The sequence below is a fragment of the Mesoplodon bidens genome (assembly GCF_964165515.1).
Source record: "Mesoplodon bidens genome assembly, chromosome: 5".
Classification (NCBI taxonomy): Eukaryota; Metazoa; Chordata; class Mammalia; order Artiodactyla; family Ziphiidae; genus Mesoplodon; species Mesoplodon bidens.
In genome coordinates this window covers 85,576,331-85,602,864 of record NC_138161.1, presented here as the reverse complement: position 1 = coordinate 85,602,864, position 26,534 = coordinate 85,576,331, and the positions used below count along the sequence as shown (strand labels likewise).

Below are 26,534 nucleotides of genomic sequence, written 5' to 3'. Positions count from 1 at the left end.
TACCAAAACCAGACAAAGATACTACAAAAAAAGAAAATTATAGACCAATATCACTGATGAATATAGATGCAAAAATCCTCAACACAATACTAGCAGACTGAATCCAACAACACATTAAAAGGATCATACACCATGATCAAGTGGGTTTTATCCCAGGGCTGCAAGGATTCTTCAATATATGCAAATCAATCAATGTGATACACCATATTAACAAATTGAAGAATAAAAACCATACCAAAAAAAAAGAAAAGACCACCTTGAAAAGTAGAGATGCAGCTTTCATTTTGTTTATTTCCTATTAGAAACATGAAGAACTTAAACAACTGTCTCATATGACCAGCCATTCCTACTGTCTTCACAGGTGTTCCCATGAACCCCTGAGGGGCACTCCCACTGCCAGCTCAGAGGATCACAGGTGCCTCCGTTCTGACAATCACAGATGCTCTCATACTCTTTCCCACTGGTCTCTGGGGAACGAGCTATGAAGAAAATGGAGAAGGTGGATACACAGTGTAATATACTCATTGTGATACACATGGTTAGAGAATAAAAGCTTGTCTTTCTATTAGAATGTATTCTCAGTAATTAAAATCTCTGTAACTTGCAGACTCAGGAAGAGTCTCTGGCCTGTTCCTCGTTTGAATGGTGTCATCATTGTTGGGGGAATTACTGATACAGCTAGTTAAAATGATGCTGACTGAAGAACTGCTAACAAGTTTTACATGCAAAATTTACCTTGTTCCTTAAACTCTAACCCTCACATTTCTTCACACTTCACACTTCACAGAACTACTTAAACATTTTTGCTCTATATATGTTACTAACCTTAGTGAGAAACAAACTGAATCTTCTATTTTGAAAAATGGGAAGAAAATGTAGAAAAAATAGCCATGGATTTTTAACCGAAAATGAAGGCAACTAAGACTATCTTGAGGGTTCCAAGGTTTTCTGCACAAAGACTGACAAAGTCAAGCAAAGAACTGTTTTCTTTGGTTTGTTGTTTTGGGGGGAAGTGCTTAGTATTCCATTAAAATAAATAAAGTGGGGGAAATGTCTATGACTTTAAGCTTAACTTGAGTAAATAGAGCTGTTGAGATAAGTTCAGTAACCATTTAAATTGACATTTTATCATAATTGGCTAAATATTGTAAAACTACATTTATATCACCTCCTCCATCTACCCACCCACACCTTTCCAGATGCTGCTAATATGGAAACTTGCCTTCTTATTCGCTTTTTTCTTTGCTTTCAAGCTCGAGGTTACCATAAAAAGGAAAGGGGAAAACAAAAGGAGTAAGAGAGAAAGAAACCGGTAACAAATACTGGTTGAGACCTGCATTGTTAATTTACATGTAGTAAGTCTTTGAATTCTTACAGCAATTATACATGGCACATTTTAAAATATATATATACCTAGAAAATGAAGCTAGGCAAGTTTAAATAGCTTGCACAGTATCTGGGTTATAGCAAGGCATCCATATTGGCATACCAACACTATCATCTGGTAGTCCCCCACTAAAAGAATATGATATCACGGCGCACAGGTATTTTCTAAATACTTCATTAACATCAAACAGAGCAATTATCCTGGAAAAGAAAATTTTAAAACAAACATGCGCTAAACCATAGCTGGATAATTTGGAAGAAGTCATGAATCTTCCCTTCCATATAGTATATATAGTCCATTCATTTGTCATATGAAAATACTCCTATCTTCTCTTTCTACTGGATAGTCTCACAATAACAAATGAGACAGTCAATATGAAATCTCTTCAAAAGAAATGGAGTTCTAAAATGTGCTGTTAAAATATGTGGTAATTTTTAAATTGTTTCATTGTAACTACTTGGAGAAATTCCTAAAACATCCAAGTAGATGTTTTCATTATAGACCAATAAGGATATTGGGCTAGAAGATCTACTCCATGGGAAAACCAACTTTCCAGATCCCTGAAGAATTATTTTTTTTAAAATGTCTCGATGCATTTGAAGAGCTGGTACTCTTAGAAATACTAGTGATGAATGATTGATCACTTCCATTTATTACAGTTTATAGGGATTCTTTTTAATAAAATTATTTACTTATTTATTTTTGGCTGCTTTGGGTCTTTGTTGCTGTGAGCAGGCTTTCTCTAGTTGCGGCCAGCTGGGGCTATTGTTCGTTGCAGTGCGCGGGCTTGTCATTGCAGTGGCTTCTCTTGTTGCGGAGCACGGGTTCTAGGTGCACGGGCTTCAGTAGTTGTGGTGCCAGGCCTGAGTAGTTGTGGCGCACGGGCTTTGTTGCTCTGTGGCATGTGGGATCTTCACGGACCAGGGCTCGAACCTATGTGCCCTGCATTGGCAGTCAGATTCTTAACCACTGCGCCACCAGGGAAGTCCCTATAGGGATTTTAAAGAAAGTGTTCTTGCTCTCCCTTTTTGTTAAAGAATTACTGAGCACTTTTTTTTTTTCCAATTTGGATTGTTCTGTTTTAATTTTTGTAGAAGAAAAATGAAAGAAAGATAGGAAATGCAAAGAAGACATAAGTTTCTGTTTTCAGGGACAGACTGCCCTTTTCTGGACCATGTGAACATGTAGAGAATCTCAAGGTTTTCCAAAGCCAAGGAAGGAGTCATGTTATCTTCATTTTATCAGGAAGTTCATTTTCAACATTTCTATATTAATTTTGTGTCAGACGTTTTATTCTGATGCATTTGCAATAGATTTTTAGTTTCATCTCTCACGCTGACATGTTAGGGATCAAGGGTTTGGAAGACGCATATTTACCAAAAATATTTACAATATAGGGAAAATATTTACTTCCTAATAGTCATGCAATAAGATTTATTTGATCCCGGTTTTATACAGTTGACTATGTCAAGCAGCAGGTCCATATAGCTGGGAGTCTCAATACAAAGTTTTATCCATTCATGCACAGATGCCTCCAATTTGGAGAAATGTGAATAGGACCTGGCCAATAAGCTTCCAGACTAGTAAGGAAATGGAACAGGAGCATAGCTAACTCTAATTCAATGGAGAGAGGGAGAGAAAGAGAGAGAGAGAGAGAGAGAAAGACAGAGAGAGAGAGAGAGAGAGAGAGAAGTAGAGAGAGAGGCTTTAAATCCACAGAAAATATAAATAGCTGTGATTAGACTGGGGCCATCAAATAAAGCTTTAGGCAATAAATGGCAATAGACAAAGATGGCAGTTTAGTAAAAGGCACAAAGCTGAAAAGTGCAAAGCATTAAGTAGTGAGTGGTTTAGCTTGCTGGAAATGATAAGCTGGTCAAAGAGTTGTGGATAAAAAGAGAAAAGGATTTATGAGGGCCTGATATTAGATGGTTGCCAGTAACTAGATTAGAAGAATAAAGCTTTATGTATCAGGAAATGGGACACCCCTGAAGCTTTCTGAGCAGCAGGGAGACATGAGCAGAGTGATGCTTCAGGAAGAGCCTCCACACTCTAACTAGTAATTCTGGGGGAACCACTTCACTATGTTATAATTCAAGTTTTGCATCCATCTCATAATAGAAACAATATTTGTGCTCTTTCTTCCCACACGCAGGGGCTTCAAAAGAAAAATCTGCTCATATCATCTTCCAAGCCATTCACAAAGACCAAGAAAACTCTTTTATTAAAAAATTTAGGGCTTCCCTGGTGGCGCAGTGGTTGAGAGTCCGCCTGCCGATGCAGGGGATGCGGGTTGGTGCCCCGGTCTGGGAAGATCCCACATGCCGCAGAGCGGCTGGGCCCGTGAGCCATGGCCACTGAGCCTGCGCGTCTGGAGCCTGTGCTCTGCAACGGGAGAGGCCACAACAGTGAGAGACCCACTTACTGCAAAAAAAAAAAAAAAAAAAAAAAGAAAAAAATTTATAAGGGAAATTTAAAAAGAGAAAAAGGAAATAAAAATAGTCAATATATTCTATTTTTATTACTTGGCAGTTTTAGTATCTGCAAATATACCTCCATTTAACATATAAAGGAAAAACTTTATTAGAGGTATTATTTTTCAAATCATTGACATTTTCTCATGAGAGACATATAAGAAACTTACAAGTGTCATTGGCTGTACTTACATATTGTTTAAAAGAAAAAGAAAACACAAACAAAAAAAAGGCAGCAAACAGTCAAGCAGTTCCATTAACTGCACTTCGTAATGCAAATCCTTTCATTTTTATTTTCTTCATTGGGAGTAGCTTGCCAGGGCCTAATGATTTATTTAAATGGAGGGATTTTTATAGGCCTAGAATATTAGGATCCTTTATAAACTTTTACGTTCCATGGATAAACAAGAGACAGCACATCAAGTTTCCCAGGGAACACAAAATCTCCCATTTTAATCACATGTTCAGTTTGAAACCTTAGTGCTTCACAGACATTCTTTGTGCACAACAAATAAATTGGTTTCTCATCCATATCAATTGTTAACCTTGTTAAAACATTTTGGGGAGAACATGTGTAAAGAGCTCATGACCAACAGTTTACCAGCAGTAAAGGAAAATTCATCACTCTCTTACCAATGCTCCAAGGAATCACTTACATTCATTACAAAGAATGTCTCCCCAGCCAGCTGGGAAGGAGCATCCACTCTTTCCTTCCTGGCACCAGCCTCCATTCATCACAGCTCAACGTGCAATCATGTCCGAAGGTATGACCTAAACAGACCGGAATGCAATACCATCTCAGTGGACCCATACTGTCTACATCACTGAAAATAAAGATGAAACCCTTCATGTACCAAAAAACAAATAAACATGATCCTCGAGCACATTTCCTAAAGAGTCCCAGTAAAAGACAATAGCAAAGAGATACCTTTTAAAATAGAGCTTGGAAGTAGTCCCTAAAGAATATTTAGGATATTTAAGAAAGTAAAAAATGAAAAGAAATTACCATTAATTTCTGAACACAAAAATAATCAATGGTCCTGGCACTTCAGTGTTTTTCCTTCCAGGCTGTTTTATGCAAAGTTTTTTTTTTTTTTCCAAGTAAGCCTTTTTACTAAGATTTAATATACATGCAGAGAAGTGCACAGAACTCAAGTGTACACTTCATACTTTTTTCTCCCACAGTGTAAACAACACCATGTAAATGCCTCCCAGATGAAGATATAGATTATTACCAACACCTCAAAAACTGAAAGGTGACTTGATGATTCTTAATCATTAGCCTTACAAATTAAGCTCTATTCTGATTTATATCACCATGGATTATTTTCCCTTATTTTTGAACTTTATATAAATGGAATTGTAAAGTGTGTACTCTTTGGTATCAAGCTTCTTTCATTCTATATAATGTTTATGAGACTCACCCATATTGTGTGTTCACTAGTTTATATTTTATGGCTATATAGTATTCTATTGTATAAATGTACCATAATGTGTTTATCTGTTCTATTCTTGAGGGAAATTACCTTAATCTGAATAAGGATGGATAGACTTTATCTCAGTTGTTTTTTTAAGGCTCATTCCATTTTAAGATTTGCCCCCGTTTCTAGATGGGGTCTTTCAGATGTCCCAGTTGAAAGCCTGTCATGTTTAGCACGGCTTCTCCCCCTTGGCAGATTCTCAACTCCAACTTCTACCTCTCTAGCACCATGCATGATACTGCTGATAACTGTGCTTAGCTCCTTACTCTCTTTGCAGCTGTCGGTAGACTTCCTGGCTTCTCTGTCTGCATAGCCCATACATTAGCAAATGGCTCAAGGAGAAAAGTAGCACAGATTGTCCATCTCACTTGTCTGAGCTTCTCTTCTCTCTAGATCTTGGCCACTCAAGTTCTGACTGTCTTGGTAGTCCTTATCTATTTCTATTCTGACTTTGAGTAGCCAAAGTATCAGGAGTCTAATTCAGTAACATTAAAACATTTCTATCATTATGCAGATGCATTTATTGATATTATTATCATTGACCATAGCGTATAAACAAATCTGCTATTTTACTGAATGTCTTCTAAAGAAATCATTAAGCTTTGATGCTCTTAAAATACAAGGAATAGAGGGCTCTGAAAAGAGCAGCTCTGTCTTACAAAGAAAAGAAAAAGAAGCAGCAGACTGGCTGCAAACTGTTACTTTTGAAAGAGGTTATGCTAATTTATTCTGATCAGAAGTGATTTGATGCTTGAGTTCCATTGCATGGATATATAAGAAAAACTGCTCACATTTATAAAGATATTTTTTCTTGGTCCACTTGAGCATATTGAACCTTTCGTTCTCTGCATTTTAAAATTTAGAAAGGGTCTAGATTTTAAGGCTATTTAAGGTAAATTTTAACTATATCAAAATGACTTCTAGTAGAGTTTAAACTGTTAGAACTAAAAGGTCCCAATCCTTCTCTCCATTATGCTAATTCAAAGCTATTTTTCAGCTCCATTTCACTGTATCACATTTTCAATAGCGCCCACCCCTCCCCCCGCACCCCCTCGTCCACACATACCTACATAGCAACCTTTTTTTTTGTGCTAAAGGAAAGAAAGACAAAAGATGATGAATTTCATAGGGAGCTTTGAAGAAGTAATTTTGGTCCCATTTTTCTTGCTAATATCATGTTAAAACACTTGACGGCATTAAACATTGATAATGAAATTGTCTATGAAAGATTTATGTGAACTATCTAAAAATAGAGAAAAGAGGTGACTTTAATGAGATACATGCTTTTATGCACCAACTCTGTGCAAAGCAGTCAGTTCTCCTCGAATATCTTTCCCCTCTTCCTCCTCATCTTCTTCACCTTCGTGGGTGAGAGGCAGCCACATAATGAAGCAGTTGAGGTGGGCTCTTGAATAGAAGATGTGGAAACTTCACAATGTCTAATTCCTCTTCTTCTTCCTTTAGCTCATCATCATCTAAAGCTCAGACCACACAGGGAAAGACCTGGATTCCACATGCTGGTTAAAAGAAGAAAAAACTGAGCAAGGGTTGATGGGAAAAATGAGAGAGTCTGAACTAGACAGTCAAGGCAGGGGGCAGCTGAAAGGTAAAACTCTTAGAGAAAGCCATTTCAAACTGTCTATTGTAAATGAAGGTGAGAAGCAGAAAGCACAGAGTTGAAACTGCTGCAGAGAGAACAAAAGGAAAAGAAAGATCTCAGTCTGTGAAGAGAGAAAGGGGAGGACAGGTTGAGTTAAAGAATATATGGTCTCCATGCTCCCAAAGAACAAGACAAGGGTTGAAGTCAGTTAGAAGAGATTTGATAAAATTCTCCACAGCAACTTAGAGATGCAAGTTTTTCCATCACTTCCAATTCTGCAGCCTTCCTCACAAGTATACTCATAGGTTCCCACAGAGTTGATATATGGTTGGTCACAGACGATACTGACATCCAGACATTCATCCACATCTGGGAAAATTTAAACTGTCTGCTCTTAGGCGTTGAGAGATAAAATAGACGCTATGAACTCATGGGCATATCTTTCACCTTTATTAACCAATAACAATGTATTGCTATGTAGAAAGCATAGCTCCAATTCTTCCTCAAATATATCCTGCCAATTACTTTTCCTTCACTCATATCCAAGTTTACCATAGTTTACCTACATAGACAAGGTTTTTCTGAGAGCTTGTTCATGAGATTTGAGGAAGAATTTAAAACTTACAGGGTCTTAGGCTGTGTACCATTTTGCAGAATGTTCATTCACTCTTGAATTATTCAATATCTAGGGTGAAGCCTTTATTCTATGCATAATTCTGTGCACAGTTTGTGGAGAATTTTAGAGATGGATGAATCCTAGGCCTTAATCTCATATGACTTACTGGTGTTATGTACACGTCTGAGTCCAGACTTTTTTTTTTTTTTTTTGGTACTCGAGCCTCTCACTGCTGTGGCCTCTCCCATTGCGGAGCACAGGCTCTGGATGCACAGGCCCAGCAGCCATAGCTCACGGGACCAGCCGCTCTGTGGCATGTGGGATCTTCCCGGACTGGGGCACGAACCCACGTCCCCTGCATCGGCAGGCAGACTCTCAACCACTGCGCCACCAGGGAAGCCCTGAGCCCAGACTTTGATCAATGTGTGCAGTATACTAAAAGTTCATTTATGAAGCTGAGTTTGCAGGCGTGGCCTCAGATTGTGGATACCTTTTCCATTTGGATGTGTGCACCCAAGTATGTATATTCACAGTCATCTCTTGGCTCACTCTGCTTAAGAACAGATGGTACATGAAATTCAATTTTTTTTGGCCCTGTTAATTGGATGGGAGATGTAAGTGGTGATATGCTCTACTGTGTTTAGAATATATAGATATCATAGTTGTATGTTCTTTGCTGTTATCTATACTGCAAGGCTGGGGAGCTTGGCATCTATATGAAGAAACACAACTATCATCCTCAACAGAATACAAGAATTTATTTCTTTAATGCAAGAAACACTATTTTCTCTGAGGCCTTAAAGTCTTCTTATGTAATTTGACTATTATGGAAATAGATAACAATCTTCGAATCTTTGATTTCAAGAAAAGTAAGGTTCAAAATAATGGTAATAATATTCACAAACGAAAATTTAAAGGTTATATATTTAAGGTAAACTTGTTAAAGTAATTTACAGCAATGACTTACCTGAGCCCTTCTTAAGGGTATAAAAAAGTGAATTAACTCTACTCACTGAATTCAAACTCTCCTATCATATAAAAATATACCTATCAGCTAGAAGTCATCTAAAATGTAAGTGAATCAATTTCAACAAATAAGTTAGAATATTATAAAATGACTCACCTTAAAACTTGCATTATCTAGATTAACATCAGATATATAAAGGATTCTGATACAGATTTGGACTGTGGCTCATGAACCGGCAATCCTTTTGCTATTGCCCTTAAAGTAGAAGGACACTCAGTAATCACCTCTGATTCCAGTCAAGCTTGCCATGAGCAATTCCTGTGTCAGTGTGCTATGGCTTGCTGGAATCTCTCACTTGCCTATATATATTAAATTAGGTAAAAGGGATTATGGGCCGATGACTATTATTATAATAATAATAGCTACTTTTAGTTGAGTGATTTCTTGATGTCAATCACAGTAGCAGGCACTTTACATTTATTACTTTTCTTAATTTCCCCAGTAATCCCATTATTGTCTTCACTTTACTGATGAGGATTTGAGGCTCAGAGCACTGAGTGTCACCCAAGTTCATATCATAGAACATGGATGAGCCACAGAGAGATCCAAGTCTCTCTAGTGTCAAAGCCTTCCCTTCCCACCCTAACCCTCTGCCTCAGATATTCCCCCTCCATTGTCTGCCCCATCACATCAGGGATTTCATGTTAGAGCTCAGCAATTCACCATCACATCCACAAGCAACAGAACTGATCTGAAAGCCTTCCTGACAACTGCATTCATAGCCTCCTAAATAGTTGATGCAGAGTTGGGCCCAGCAGGCTTCTCCACTCTCACATTCATCAAGGTCTAAAGGGGGAAAGGACATTTCTGTTACTTAAGGGCAGGAATTTAACTGACCTATGAAGGTGCTGATAAGCCTCACTTCGAAATTAAAACTGATTTACTAATCATTTTCTATTTCTCAGGTTACTGAGTACAGACATTGAAGAGACTATAACACAAAACAAATGAGGCCGCATTTGGATTTATGTTTCTGACATGCTTCTATGCCTGGTATTTATTTGAAAAGGATGTAAGTAATCTCCAAATGCATTTATAAGCACAGGGTAAGAGATCTCTGCTATTTTTCCAGTTTAAACAGCAATCTAACTGAACAAACAGAGAACTTGAAGAACGACAACAAAAAAAAAACAGCTTGAGAAGACGAGCCCAAAAATTCCATTTAGTGGACATTTAATAGCTGCAAAGAGGAGGCAGTCTTAGGCCCCCATGTGTTTGTTCTTCTGGAACTTCAGATGAAAGAATGTTCCCAAGCAAAAAGAAGTCACGTGACTGGGAAGAGAAGTGGATAAAGGCAATTTAGAAAGAAGGCAGATGATCATTTTAAATATTATGTGTTAAATTACAGAATATTTCAGGGCATTTGCTTGAACTTTTCAATGATGCTTTGACTGGGATGAGTTTTTATTTAATTGGTGACACTATTACCCTGGAATGTCCTATCAGATAAACAGCTTTCTAAATGACGATCTTTAAGTCTCCTTCAGCACTGTTATTCTAGAATTCTACAATCTGGCATGTGTCTTCCTTTATTTGCCCCACGGAAAGTGAAAATGCACCAGAAGATGTCAAATTGAAACCTTTCAGCCAAAGGCTAATCGATTTATCCTGAGTTTTGAGGGGATCATTTATAATATAATTGGCTAAAGGGTAGCAACAGACTCTTTACCCACTGCTTTCACCAGGCTAGACACCTGGGAATTGTGTGGTCAGGGTTTTTGACTATAGGTCCTTAGTTCAATTCTACCCCCTTTGTTGAACTGTTAAGTTGGGTGGCCTGTCAGTGCTGAGTTTACAAAATCCCACTGTTCCATAACTACATGAGCGGCCCCAGATATAAAAGGTCAGTGTCTCAATTAACCTTGGAAAGGGTACCAATGTAAGAAAATGCAGACAAGAGAAAGGAAGGAAAGAAAATGCAATCAATCAGCTAAGGTTAGGGGTCACCATAAAATATCCAAATGAAGGTCATTTGGACACAAAACATTCTTTCTCCTGCAAAATGTCACAAGCAGTGCTACTCACAAAACTCTAGATAATATCTTTTTCCTTTCTTATATTAAAGCTTCATTTATCCTTTGTATTACGTAGCATGAATATAGAGGACAAAAAAAAACTTTAAAAACTTCAGTTTCATTTTATCTAAAACATTATCTTTTATGTTTTTTGGATTTTCTTATTTCAAGATTTTTAAAAAAGTTTTCTCAGATATCACCAGAGCCTCTAAACATATACGTCTCATGATTCCCTGTTCTCAACCAGTAAGGAGCACAATTGCATCACATAACTGGAAAAATGAATTCCTCGATCTATCATTTTATGACCCATTTTGGATTCTTCTTCTATTATCATTCCTCTGGGGTTATTTCCTGTCTCATGTACAAAACTCATCTGAAACCCCATTCTTCCTTTCTTAAAATGCTCTGTCCCTTCAACCCTTATATCACCTGTTTTCCTAAATTTCTTGATTCCTTTCCAGATCTTATTTGGTAAGATCTTTGCATGCTTATTTTTTTTTATTTTTTTATTTTTGCGGTACGCGGGACTCTCACTGTTGTGGCCTTTCCCGTTGCAGAGCACAGGCTCCGGAGATGCAGGCTTGGCGGCCATGGCTCACGGTCCCAGCCGCTCCGCGGCATGTGGGATCTTCCCGGACTGGGGCACGAACCTGTGTCCCCTGCATCGGCAGGCGGACTCTCAACCACTGTGCCACCAGGGAAGCCCACTTGCTTATTTTTTATTTTTAATTTTTCTTCCTCTCTGATAATCATAGTTTTCCTATTTACATTGGCCAATACACCAAATATTGCAGCATCACAGAGAAATTCACCTGTACTTAAAAATTTAGCCCTAATCAAAACTACAGCATTAATTGCAGTCAGGTGAAACAGTTAAACATTTCAACTATGACTTCAGAAAAGCATCAAATGTAAACCTTGAAAAAACTTGACCTTCTGTATCTCCCCCCCACGCAGAGTCACTGAATAAAGCTCCAAAGATTAGAATAATTTTTTTTTTCTGATAACTACCAATTGTTAAATTTAGTGAACTTACTGCTGATCAGACATTTGTATTTTGTATAGTTGTTTTTCAAATTGTGTTAACACATCTCTAGGTTTTAGCCCTAATAAATTTTTGCATTTGGGCAAGACTGACCATTCGCAGACTAGAACACATTTATTTGTAAAAGGAAAGTTGTGTAAAAGGAAAGTTATGTAAAGGAAGGTTGATCCTAAAATACACTAAAAAGAAAATTGTTTAATTTCCCTCATGCATGAATGTTTTACAAAGTATCCATGGCCTTAATCTGTTCTCAGGCAAATAAGCCGAGTATGTATATGCACACTCCAAACAAATCATTGCCTTTACTCTAGTGAGTATTTGGTCTTTAGGAATGAGTGTTATTTATTGTTGGAAAATGAAATAAACTTGAGCCGTAAACAAAACAATGTTGTCATGTTGACTGCTGAAATGTCATAAATATGCAATTTTCTACATTTTGACCCTGGCAGATGCTATTTTTTCTGGCTGTAAATAAGAACTTTACTGAATTGTACTTTTCAAAGAATAAGGAAAGATACCAAATTATAAGTTGCAAACAAAAGGTTTAGCAAAATTTCAGTTTCCCTTACCCAACGGTCAAAAAAAGAAGGTAGGAAGGAAAGAAGGAAGGGAGGGAGGGAGCGAGGGAGCAAAGAAGAAAGGAAGCCCTTTATTTTTTCCAGAGATACAAATGTTAGCAAGGTAGAAAATTATAAGCATAATTTTCATTACAAAAAAGAAGCAAGGCAATCAACTGGTTTCATTAAGTTAATCACCATAGACACTGAGAAAAATGCAGAAGGTGATGTTCGATCAAGAAATAACAAGTAATGACATTGTTTTGGTTAAATAATTTATGAAACCAGAATACTTCAAAATCCCTTGAAGTTCACTCTGTCACATTAGTGCCAAACTAAAAAATCCCAATGACTTAGGCTTTTGAAATTCACCTCTTCTCTTTTGGTACTTCATTTTGCCTCAAATCATACTGTAGCATGAAATGGTTAAAGATTTTTTTTAGTACTCACATCATAATTTTTAAGAAAGGTGATATAAAGTATCACAAAAGAAAACAAGCAAATATGGTGTCATAATTCTCGAATGATGGCAAATTATTTTAGGGGCTTGTAGGTGCTCTCAGACCCAGAGCACAGAGTAATTTAGTTTGATGCTCACTCTCCCTATTTTTAGTAGATATTCCTTTTTCTCAGAAGTTCTAAATTAAACATTTCATAATGAAGCAAGGCTGGGGTGGAATTTATTCTTCTCATTGTCTCAAATGATATAAGTTCTGATAATATGTTGAAAAAGTTATCCATTAAAAATAGTTTTGAGCTTGGATTTCCAAAGAATAACATCTTTTATAGTTTTCTTTTGGAACGTAGCTACCTGCCATGTCAAAGGTGAACATGCATCCAAATTATCACCAAGTTGAAAACCAATGAACATGATTGCTTTTGCTTGTGGTGGAGAGAATTAGCATGCATGGTGGCGTTTTTGTATGAATTACAAATTACATTAAATGGTTAGATAGGCCTTAGAATATTTCCCAGAAGTAAAACTGTTAGGTCCATATATTTTGCTAATAAGTTTTAAATCTCCTTTAACTTCAAAGTAAATATCTAAACACAATGATGTCTTCTGTCAATTAGTATTTCTTTTACATTTATCCAGTAGCCAAAGACACTGTTCATTTTACTTCTTGCAGTTTGAGAGATGTGGCTACATTAGAGCACTAAGTATTAGAGAAGAAAGGGCTAAATGAATCCAGGGCAAGCTCTGAAGGAAGATGGCATTTACCATACATTACCTATGCATGTTTTCTCATCTGAATCAAGCCGGTGTCCATGGTTACAGGAGCAACAGGGCCCACCAACTGCATGTTCACAGTGACAGGGACAACCACCATTATCCTTTTCACAGCTATTGACAATTTCCAATTCAATCCCTTTCCAAAACAAGCAAAAGAGAATAATTAGCATAATAACAGAGAAATCTGAATATATGGCAACAATGGGTACACTCTCTCTGTTGGGAGATGACTAACTATTGGAAATCTGTCAACACTCTAAGCATATAAAAGTAAAAGTCTGAGGACTATTAAGCATTGTAAATATCTATACCATATCAAAACGCTAATAAACCTATAAATAATGTCAAATTGACAGAGTGTGGCAGAAAGGTAATGAGTCCACCAGTGGTTATTAAATGTATCTTAAAGGACACTTACGTCTGGGAATTTTCAGTATTTTCAGAATGTAAAAAATATTTGAATCAATGATCAGAAAGCAAATATAGCTGATATATCTGTTCTCAAACTAATGGTATGTTAATATCTGCCCTTCTTTTAGGCTGTGAGTACATGAAAATACTGTTAAAAATGGCTTTGGAACAAAACTATGAACAAAAAACCAATGAATTAGCTGATTATATGTAACTGGTATCATGTTCATATGCTAATCAGCTTTGATGTATACAAGAGTCACTTATTACATAAACATTCTCTTACTTTGAGCACTGATTTGCTGATCGTGGTACATGCCATTACTTTGGGGCACTTTGGGGGGCATCCAGCTCAGTATATAGATGCCAATTTTCCTGAGCCCACAGGTATTATAATCAATCATTTTCTAAGTGAGAAAATGAAAAATAAAAGAATGTTTTGCATCATTGTTAAAAATATGGAATTAGATACTCTGCTATTTTCACCATTGGCCTCTACTGTTCTTCGTTTGTGTTGCTTGGACACACCTCTAAATGAGAGTGACTACATTGGTTCATTTCCTTCCATTCTTAACTCCTGAATCCTTTGAAAGAAGAAAGATGGGAAAGAACAGGACAAGGGCACTTAGGATTGTGGTATTCCTTGAGAGCCTATATCACCATTCAAACTGCCAAGGTATCTGCTATGTTCCTGTATAGTTACATGTACAGAAATCATGCTCCCTGGTCCCAGCTTCCAGTCTACGCTAGGCAGCAGCCATGTGTCCCAGGGCGCCCAGGGCACATCCCTGTCATTGTGCTCATTCCTCTGTGCCTTCATCATCTTGTACTACCCAGCTCGTAACAGATGTTCAAAAATTGGTTTTGAGAGTAGAGAATGGACTTGAGGACACGGGGAGGCGGAAGGGTAAACTGGGACAAAGTGAGAGAGTAGTATTGACATATATACACTACCAACTGTAAAATAGATAGCTAGTGGGAAGCAGCCACATAGCACAGGGAGATCAGCTCGGTGCTTTGTGACCACCTAGAGGGGTGGGATAGGGAGGGTGGGAGGGAGACGTGAGAAGGAGGGGATATGGGGATATATGTATATGTATATCCGATTCACTTTGTTATACAGCAGAAACTAACACACCATTGTAAAGCAATTATACTCCAATAAAGATGTTAAAAAAAAGAGTGCTAAAATTAATTTAAAAAAATAGGTTTTGAATGATTGAATAAACAAAAAAAAGATTATGCTAATCAATTAATTGTTGAAAATAAGAATGGCTTTGGGTTTAGAAACAGCTAGTTTAGGACACAGCAAAATAAGAGAGCTAAAGGAGAGGCTGAAATAATTAAGGGAACTGATATTTTTCACAGTATGTTAGCATATACTCTGTAGGGAGACATATTTCAAATTTTGACTCCTCTTCTTGTTTCCCTGTGATCAATGCAGCTGTAGGACTGCCAGAGGTACTTTACATATAAATGACTTTACTGTAACCTCATAAAGGGCAAAACTATAAGGGACTCAGACATGCACATACTCATCTAGAACTGGCCACTAGAAGTAAGCTGAGAGTCTGCGTTCTTGATACAGATGCTACTGTTTAACTATCATACCTAAAAATATGCTTTAAAAAACTTTAAAACCTGATCTCCGTGGTTTCTCATAGATAGCAAATAATCATTATTTACTCAATATATTAAATATTCATTAAATACATACGGAACTTAGGTTCACTATATACTGCTTGGTAGTTTGGGGACAGTTTTATTTAACCATGCTAGATCTGGAATTTTCTAATTTCTAATCACAAGATAGTGATAGTTCATTCATAGCACACTTTGAGGATTTGATGTTTATGCTATACAGTATTTTGAGAGCCTCTGAGAAGAAATGATATAAATACAAAATATTGTTGTCCTAGGGAAAAGTTAAAACAATATTTGCCTAAGATATACTGTTACATGAAGAACACGTAATTCATTGTTTTTTTCTTTTTTGAAATTCATTTATTTTTGGCTGTGTTGGGTCTTCTTTGCTGCTCACGGGCTTTCTCTAGTTGCAGCGAGCTGGGGCTGCTCTTTGTTGTGGTGCAAGGGCCTTCTCATTGAGGTGACTTCTCTTGTTGCAGAGCATGGGCTCCAAGCACGTGGGCTTCAGTAGTTGTGGCACGCGGGCTCACTAGTTGTGGCACACAGGCTCACTATTTGTGGCTCGTGGGCTCTAGAGTGCTGGCTTAGCAGTTGTAGCACACTGGCTCAGTTTCTCTGCAGCATGTGGGGTCTTCCTAGACCAGGGCTCGAACCCATGTCCCCTGCATTGGCAGGCGGATTCTTAACCACTGTGCCACCAGGGAAGTCCCTCATTGTTAAACATTACCATGTTCTGTAAACATTTACCCCACCTACAAATTTTAAAGCACTCAAAATACCAGTTTTCACCAAGAAAGTTTTGTATGGCAGTTAGTAAATATTGAGGTCTGGTGAGAGCTATACAAAGAACTTAGCCAAATATTCACATGAGGGAAATAAATGTAAAAATACACTTCTACCAAATGTATTCAACTCTAGGGCAAATTGCTTTCCCAAGTGACTTTCACAGAAAGCCTATATCTCATGACTCATTAGCAATAATGACCCCCTCTTTCATGATAACTGAGAACTCACCAGTCAGATTGCAAGGGATTTTATTTCAGGCATCTGTAAAATGTACTCATCTCCTAAACCTCTGGCCACATTAAAAAGCCAAAATATTAATAAGAAAGGAAAACCCATCCACATTTTTCTCTGCCTGAAAGGACTCCTCAGGGCATTGAGAGAAAGATTCACTTCAAAAGAAGTTATATCCTAATTAGTAGTTAATTCTTCTCTCCCATGTTATTTAGTTTGCTTTTTAAAAGACAAATATCACTGCAGCAAAACTGCCCTGTCTTTAAGCAGTAGAAATATACCAACAGACCTTAAGGCTACACTGACAACCCAGGCATTAAAGAATTAGAGTTTTATGCAGTGGAAGTGAATGAAAAACTTAGTGACCTTAAGAATGTCTCTTCGGGCCTCCCTGGTGGCGCAGTGGTTGAGAGTCCGCCTGCCGATGCAGGGGATACGGGTTCGTGCCCCGGTCTGGGAGGATCCCATATGCCGCGGAGCGGCTGGGCCCGTGAGCCATGGCCTCTGGGCCTGCGCGTCCGGAGCCTGTGCTCCGCAACGGGAGAGGCCACAACAGTGAGAGGCCCGCATACCGAAAAAAGAAAAAAAAAAAAAAAAAAAAAAAAAAAAAAAAGAATGTCTCTTCATGAGAGAGCTTAGGTAAAAACACTACATAATTTATTCTGTTTATCATTAGCCTTATTCCTCTTCCTTAATTAAAACGGATCAAGAGACATATGATGTCTAGAAACACATAACAAAGTTAAAAGGATAGTATATTTGGAGCGTAAAGACCCTAGTTCAAGTCCCGGTTCTGTCACTTACTCATTTGCATAATTGAATTTTTGACTTCTGCCTGGAATGGATGGTTTACTAAGATGTGGAGAACTGGAAAGGGCATCTTTGGAACTGAGATGGGAAATCAGACGTGGTATTACAATCTAGAGCTGCCCCTTGTGCTGCTGGTTCCTTCAGTCCTGCTAGTTCCTTTTTCCTGAGTTTTACACTGGAATTATTAGTGTTCAATAAATATTGCACAGCAGAGGTGGTGAAGGAAGACAGACCCTTCACAAAGGACAGCCATGGGTCCAAGAGAGCCCCGAGTCAGAAGACCTGAGACTTAGTCCTTGTGGTCTACACTGTGGATCATGAGGCCGACCATTTTCTGTTGACTCTGGGCCCCTGTTTTGTCAAATTAAAATGAGGGGGCTGGCCTTCGAAGCTCCCACACCCAGCCTACTCCAGTGGAAAACATTCTCAGGAGCTTCCACTTTAGCAAGACATTCAGTGTAGTTCTTTTGTTTGTTACTCTTGTTTAATACTTGTAAAATGCCACACATTTCCTGGGCTGCGATTATTGCCACTTACTGGAACACTGTTTTCCATCAGCTCCCAGCTCAAAACCAGGGTGGCAGGCACAAATGAAAGATTCCACGGTGTTCACACAGCGATGGCTGCAGGAAGCAAGCCCTTCAGCACACTCGTTTACCTCTGCAGAAAGAGATACACAGGAGCTGTGTCTTCAGAGCTGGAATTAAGGTTTATTTGTAAACTATAAAAATGCACTAAAGCATCCCCTGCCTCTCAACCCCCAACATCAAACGTAACAGTAAAATACCACATAGGCTCCATATTTGCAAATAAACCAACTGCGAATGACATGAACTCTACTGTAGGTCTTATGTTCTCAAACACTTCTTTCTACCTATTAGAACCTACTAGTATCTATTAATTTGAAGAAAGAGAAAACAAACAAAAAATAGACCTTTTCTATCCTCTAATAATACAGGCAGAAATCACTGTAATTTGTCTTCATGAATATATATCAAATTCTTAACCAAAAATGGTATCTCTCTGATTTAAGACAGCACAAGTGGCCATACACAAGGCAGATTTGGAGTCTTCATATGTAGCAATCCATGGTATATATTGTACATATGATTGTTACAGGGCAATGCCATTTAAACACTGGTGCCCTCTCTCTCTCCTGACACTGATGGCCAAGTCTATTCAGTATAACATCATTTTGTGGCCCATGTAGTTTCTGCAGCCCCCCCCCCCCTTTAAATGGATAGGTCTCACCATTATTTTCCCAAATAGAACCTCCTCCTTGTATGGTCCTGCATGCCACCCCCCACCAGGACTCTTAAGAGAAATACTCATTTTTCTAAGGTATTTATAAAACCCTACATAGGCAGTAACTTTGGGGACAGACCTTTTAGGAATAATGTACCAGATATTATTAAAATAAAAATTTGAAAAAGATATTATATAGATAAGTATGGATATATCTATATATGTATACATTTGTCAATTTTCCACAAATTTTAATAAGATCCTATTCTGTGTCAGAAACTCAGTAAGGTAGGTGCTATGCAAACAGAGGACCAAAGCAGAAATGTTCTCTGTCAGAAAAGTACGTTAACATAATCCACAGAAAACTTTATCTTGGCTTTGGCTTAAAGAAAAAAAAAATGAACTTCACACTAATTTTTATGTCTAATTCTTTTTCAATTTCTTAAAGTGTTTATCAGTCCCATAAGTCAGGAAACATTTTGTATTTTCTTAATTAATGCAAATAAAGTGTTTCTCATTTCATGGAAATGCTGTGATAAAAATGAAGGATTCTGTGATTTCTCAGAAGTTATTAAAACAAAGACAGTCCCACAGGAATGACTTCATTTATCAGTTCTGGTCACGAAGTAATTTATCACTTTCATCTTTGAATTGAAGTGTGTCTGTTTTGCTATTTCTAGGAAACAGAAATATGTAACCTTGTAGTTACAGAGTTTCTTCCTTTTTGGTTTTAATTATTCCTAACTTCTGAGAGCACTCATTTGCACATAGTTGCTTTTCAAAGGTTATCCCCACCTTCTGTAGCCTATAATAAAAAACTCCCTGTGAGGTTATGGAAGGTTTTGAAATATTAATTCTGGAATTCACTTCAGAATGAAAAACAGAAAACAAAAAGAATTCTGAAACTACACCAGATCATTTTTTGTAACTAAAAATTTCACTGAGTTTTTACAGTTTCATAAAAATACCTTTCAGAATGATCAAATAAGAATATAAATGTTCTTTTTTAAGTATAAATGAAAACACCTTTCTCCTAGCTGTTCTGACTATTCAAAACTGAATTACCACAGAATTTCAAACAATTACCCAATTAATCCATCAGTTTCAACTTCCAACATGCACAGGCCTTTTTGTATTCAGACAGCTGGTACCCTGGGTGACAGGCACTCCTGGCCATGCCATGCTCACTCTGACAGTTGTGAGCACATCCATTTCCACCCATGCAGGGGTCCATCGCTAAAAGCAATTAAGCAGTGATAGTTTTCAATTCATTAACTTTAGAAAGATGTACAAAGCAGAAGTGTAGAGAAAGGTAAAAGAGGACTGGGACAGGAGGATTTCTTACATAAAGATGGTAAGGCCTCTGGAAAGTCTTTCCCACTTTCAGATGACGCTAATCCAACAAAACATTTCCCACTTTGTGATCTGAACTCCAAAATCTGAACAAATCCAAACATGGATCAAGGTCAAAGAACTGGCTAATTTTACTCTTCTCAAAAGTCCATCTGCTGCTCTCTTGTACCCAAAGTTAAACAGAATCAGCAGGAACTCCTCCACACACCTTCGCATTTTTTCTCCTTCTCTCCCCACCTTTTCTACTCCTTTGAGCAGCAATTATCCTCAGATAAACCTTTCACCTCCTCTAGATCTCCTCTGCCTTTGGATAAGCAACCACGGTGCCAAGAAAAGGCCAATTGGAGCAACACGGGAGAGTCTTAGCTACAGCTGCCATGGAGCTGAAATAAAGAAGTTCAGATCCCACTGGAATTAGTGAGTAACCTCCTTCTGATCTCCTTTTCCCCTCACTTGCTCTCTTCTTAGTCTTAATCATATTCTCTGGATGTCCAAGGTAATGTGAAGCCACACGTCTTATAAGGAGTACCTCCCCACAGAGCTTATTTGTTGAATTGATGAGCTAAGTGATCCTGGTCTGACTCTGTAAATCAGCCTTGGCTACATTACAAGCTGCTGGGGTGGGAATTCCTACTCCTGTATGTTCCCCATTTCCCTTTTTAAAATAATGCACAGAATATAAAAAGCAGAAAAATGAATAAAGCTACCTTGCTCCCACATTCACCCAGTTTCAATGTAACAACTACCACAAAATGTAAGCTGGCAGTACATTAATGCTTGCATGCTTTTGTTAATTTCCTGTAAATCCTTCCAGACTTTATGAAAATATAAGTGATACAAATATCTATCTATCTATCTATCTATCTATCTATCTATCACAGATACAATATACATTGTTCTACTTCTTGCTTTTATGTAGGGAGAGATTGAATTGAATTTGTGGATCAATTTGGGGGAGTATTGCCATTTGAACAATATTAAGTTATCTGATCCATGAACGCGAGATGTCTTTCCATTTATTTTAGTATCTAACTTATTTCAACAATGTTTTACAGTTTTCATTATATAATTTTGGCACTTCTTTTGTTAAATTTGTTCCTATGTATTTTATTCGATACTATAATAACTAGAATCGTTTCTTAACTTTACTTCCAGATTTTTCATTGCTAGTGTATAGAAATCCAATTGATTTTTATAGTTTGATCTTTAATCCTACAACTTAGTTGGATTTCCTTGTTAATTCTAATAGTTTTTTTAGGTGGATTCCTTAAAATTTTCTGTTACAAGATCCTGTCATCTGTGAACAGAGATATCTTACTTCTTCCTTTCTAGTCTGGATGTCTTCCATTTTCTTGCCTTTTTCCTCTGGCTAGAACTTGCAGTACAATGTTGAATGGAAGTGGCATGAATAAATATCCTTGCCTCATTCCTGATTATACGGGGAAAGCTTTTAGCACTTCACTATTTAATGTAAAGTTACTGTGTGTTTCTCATAGGTTCCATTTATTAGGTTGAGGAAGTTCTCTTCTATTTCTAGTTTGTTGAGTTCTTTTATCATGGAAGGGAGTTGGATTTTGTCAAGTTTTTTTTTCTTGCATCTATTGAAATGATCAGGTGGGGTTTGATATGGTATATTACATTAATTGATTTTCAGATGTTGAACCTACCTTGATTTCCTGAGATAAATCCTAATTGATCATAGTGTATAATCAGTTTTATAAATTGTTGGATTTGGTTTACTAATATTTTGCTGAGGATTTTTACATCTACATGCATAAGAGATATTGGTCTGTAGTTTTCTTTTTTGTGAAATCCTTATCTGATTTTGGTATCAGGGTAATACTGGCCCCATGGAATGATCTGGGAATTGTTCTCTCCTCTTCTATATTTTGGGATAATTTGTGAAGAATCTGTATTAATTTTTCTTTAAATGTTTGGTATGATTTACCACTGAAACCATCTCAGTTTAAACTTTTCTTTTGGGAAGTTTTTTTTTTTTTTTTTTGCGGTACGCAGGCCTCTCACTTTTGTGGCCTCTCCCGTTGCGGAGCACAGGCTCAGCGGCCATGGCTCACCTGCCCAGCTGCTCCGCGGCATGTGGGATCTTCCCGGACCGGGGCACGAACCCGTGTCCCCTGCATCAGCCGGCAGACTCTCAACCACTGTGCCACCAGGGAAGCCCTGGGAAGTTTTAAAATTACTAATTCTATCCCTCTCTCTCTCTCTCTCTCTTTTTTTTTCCCCCAGTAGCATGTGTGTAGGTCACACTCAAATACTACACTATTTTATTTACTTATTTTTTTTACCTTTTTTTTTACAATTTAAATATAGTTAAGGAACAGTATTATGTCAGTTTCAGGTGTATACCATAGTGATTCGACATTTAAATACATTATGAAATGGTCACCATGATAAGTTTAGCTTTACTTATTAAATGTCTAACCAGATTTTCTATTTCTTTAGAAGTCAGTTTCAGTAGTTGTTGTCATTCTAGGAATGTGTTCATTTCATCTAAGTTATCTAATCTGTTGTGACACAGTTGTTCATAGTATATCCTATTTTCTTTTTAAATTTCCTTAGGGTCAGTAGTGATGTCCCTCTTTCATTAATGATTTTAGTTATTTGAGTCATCTTTCTTTTTTCCTTTGTCACTAGCTAAATGTTTGTTGATTTTATTGACACTTTCAAAGAACCAACTTTTAGTTTTAATTAATTTTCTCTCCTGTTTTTCTATTCTCTATTTCATCAATTTCTATACAAATCTTTATTACTGCCTTCCTTCTTTTCTTACCTTTTCTCATCCTTTTTCTCCTTGTGTTGCTCCTGCCCAGTATCAACTCTCTGAAAACTCTTACATTAGAGTCTGCAGATTCAATCTGCCCCACAATTTCACAAAAGTAAAATTGGCTGGACCTTTTTGGTTTTGCTTGTTTTCTTCATTTTTTTCTGTATACTTTGTCACAGGTTAAGAAAAAGATGTTGACCTACACAGACATGTTTATACCAGAAACTTACTTTCTTTACACCATAACCTCTACCACCAGCTTTTAAGACCAGCGGTCCCCAACCTTTTTGGCACCAGGGACTGGTATTGTGGAAGAAAATTTTTCCATGGAAGTTGGGGGAGATGGTTCAGGTGGTAGGCAAGTGATGGGGAGTGATGGGAGGCAGCAGATGAAATTTCACTCGCTCGCCTGCCACTCACCTCCTGCTGTGTGGCCCGGTTCCTAACGGGCTGCAGACCAGTACCGGTCTGCAGCCTGGGGGTTGGGGACCCCTGCTTAAGACAATGGGAGAGGTAACTTTTCTTAACTCTGAAAAGTGAGAAGTCAATTCCACCAGAGGCAAGATTATAAAGCAGACTGCAGTTGTCTTTGATATGTTCTTCTCATTGATGACTACCTCTGGGAGCTTCTCTAAATTTACTTTAATCTCTTATTGCCCTTAATGCCTTCTTGATGCCCAAGGTCTCCAACTATGAGGGTTACCGTTCCAGAAAATGGCTGCATATAACCTCCCTACAGCAAGGCATTGTAGTGTCAAAACTCCCTTCTGTTTTTGAGACTGATTTTAACTGTGAACTTAGGATTGGGCTCTAGAAAAAAACGTATGGATTGGACTCTAGAAAAACCATAAAATAAATCTCCTACAATGAAGCATTTGATTGTAAATTTGCAGCTTTTATTCTCAGCTGCAGAACATAGGAGGGCATTTGAAAGTAGAATGTGGGCCACAAGTATTATTTTCAGTCAAGAAGGACTGAAAAGACATTAGAATGTTTATCTTGTGTTTAGAGATAAAGGACAGTGCCCTTTACGTAGTAGCACTTAAATGGGGCTTGTGATCCTCCAAGAGTAACCGTAACTGGGCTTACCTTCTACAATAAACAACGGATATTGGTCAACAGACAGCACAGGATGTGGAACACAGAGCGAAGAGAAACAAAAAGCTCAATTATTGCTGAGTTCTGCTGGAGGCAAATTCTGGATTACAGCACATGAAACAGAAACCAAAGGAGAGCTCAATGATCTTCCTAAACTGGAGAGACAGATCCCACATCATGATTCTTAAGGCAAGTAGAATTTGTGGAGTGCTGGAAAGGGGGTGGGAGAGTGTTATGTGGAGAAAAAAACCCCTCCAAAATCTATATAATGATCCTCTTGAACCTTTGACTAAATATAATTCAATATATACATAGGGTAAATCTCCATGAAGTCAGACAAAGAACAACACACTGGAAAGAAGAATGAGGGTAACTGTTAGCCAAACAATTCCCAGACCACACACAGAGCCAGGAATCAGTTCTCAGCAGCCAAAGTGGAGAAATGTTGTTGACTACACAGGGCATTCAGTAGAGATTCCAGAAGGGCCATGGCTAAGTAGTATGGCTAATTGAATCCCAGAGTAAAGTTTACTCTAGGTTCGCCCTAACAAATCTTAAAAACAGTGCTTGACAGGATTAAACTAATCTGTACATGAGTTAACTTGGCATCCAGAAAAAAATGTATGATATTTTTTAAAGGAGTACAACAAAAGCTAGCACTCAACCATGTAAAATTCATAATGTCCCATACCACATGAAAAATTAATAAACATCTGTAAAGAGTAAGAAAATGTGACCCATAATCAAGAAAATACTCACACAGTAAAAACAGACTTAGAAATATTAGTGATGATTAAATCAGCAGATAAGGAGCATTAAAGTAGCACTATAAATAAACCAAATATGCCTAAAGAATTAAAGAAAAAATGCATTTAATAAGGAGGAAAATAGAAGATATTAAAAAAACTACAAAAGGGAACTTTTGGAGAAGAAGAATACCAGATCTGAAATAAAAATTTCACTAAATAGGATTAACAGCAGATTAGATAATTAGAAAATTATGGAACTTGAAAAAACTTAGAAATACAAATTATCCAAAATGAAGCAAGGAAAGAAAAGAAAAAGAACGGCCTACACAATTTAAATAAGAAAGTATGGGTGACCAGTAGGGCAATATTAAGCAGACAATATCAAGTAATTTGAATTTTAGAAGGAGATTCTCTAGTCAAAGTACCAGGAAAGAGGCAGCCTAACAAGACAGCAAATTTCTACAAGATAACCACTCTGCTGTAGCCAAACATGACACCAGAGGTTGAGTGGCAAGGCTAGACTATCCCCCTCACCAGGCTGTAATGAGGTGTTTCTCCCCCTCCCTTGGGGTGATATCAGAGGAAGGTTTTGGAGAGTCAAAACTTTCACCACCACTCTGATAATGAGCCCACTCCACCATGGTATCCATTAAAGCCATATGGGAACAGTAAATAGGCACATCTACACTTCCTAGCCAAGTGGCATCAGTGGCAGCCCAGTGCAGAGCTAGAATTCCCATCCCTGCACAGAAGTAATGAGTCATACTCTCCTCAGGAGTTCACAGAAGCCAGATAGGAAACTTGGACTTCTACCTCAATCAGGCAATAACAGGTGGCATTCTCCTCTTATCTTTCCTAGAGTTGTGTCAAAGAAAACCAACTAAGATAGAAGATTTAAATGAGATATAAAGTCTCATAACATAATACACAAAATGTCCAGGTTTCAATAGAAAATCACTAATAATATCAAGAATCAGGAAAATCTCAAAATGATTTAAAAAGTCAACCAATAAATGCCAATATCAAAATGTTAGAAATGTTAGAATTATCTGACAAAGATTTTAAAGCCACTATTATAAAAATGCTTCAATGAGCAATGACAAACATGCTTAAAACAAATGAAAGAGAGTCTCAGCAAAGAACTAGAAGATATGAAGAACCAAATGGAAATTTCAGAACTGAAGAACACAATAACTGAAATAAAATATCAATGGATGTGCTAAAAAGCAGAATGGAGGGGACAGAGGGAAGAATCAGCAGATGGAAGATAGAACAATAGAAATAACCCAACTGAACAACAGAGAGAAAACAGACTGAAAAAGAAAAGAAAAAAAGTGGAGCCTCAGGGCTTCCCTGGTGGCGCAGTGGTTGAGAGTCCGCCTGCCGATGCAGGGGACACGGGTTCGTGCCCCGGTTCGGGAAGATCCCACATGCTGTGGAGCGGCTGGGCCCGTGAGCCATGGCCGCTGAGCCTGGCGTCCGGAGCCTGTGCTCCACAAGGGGAGAGGCCACAACAGTGAGAGGCCCACATACAGCCAAAAAAAAAAAAAAAAAAAAAAAAAAAGTGGAGCCTCAGATACCTATGGAACTATGACAAAGCTATATAGCATTGTGTCAATTAAGTCTTAGGGGATAGAAGAGCGAAAGTGGGGCTGAAAATATGTTCAAAGAAATGAGGCAAAAAATGTATCAAATTTGATAGGACATAAATCAAATTTGATAGGACATAAATCTACAGATCCAAAAACTTGAGTGAAGCCCAAGCAAATTAACCCCCCCAAAACCGACCCTAAGGTACACCATAGTCAAACTTCCAACAATTAAAGTCAAAGGAAAAATCCTTAAAGCAACAAGAAAGAAATGATACCTTATCGATCAGAGAAAAATGTGAAATAACAAAAGATTTCTCATCAGGAATCATGGAAACCAGAAGGAAGTGACAACATTTTTCAACTGATGAAAAAAAACACAACCCAGGAT

The 26,534-nt window shown here is 37.7% G+C and overlaps 1 protein-coding gene across 1 annotated transcript in view; it reads right to left on the bottom strand.

Annotated features, from left to right (window-relative positions):
* LOC308617943 (EGF-like and EMI domain-containing protein 1) overlaps positions 1-26,534 on the bottom strand; it is a gene marked incomplete at its 5' end in the record, with an annotated part of 564,371 nt that overhangs the window by 63,027 nt on the left and 474,810 nt on the right. Inside the window, 5 exon segments of the mRNA XM_081235347.1 lie at positions 351-479; positions 4,518-4,597; positions 4,599-4,632; positions 9,249-9,371; positions 13,438-13,575. Coding sequence (XP_081091473.1) covers positions 351-479; positions 4,518-4,597; positions 4,599-4,632; positions 9,249-9,371; positions 13,438-13,575 — 504 coding nt within the window.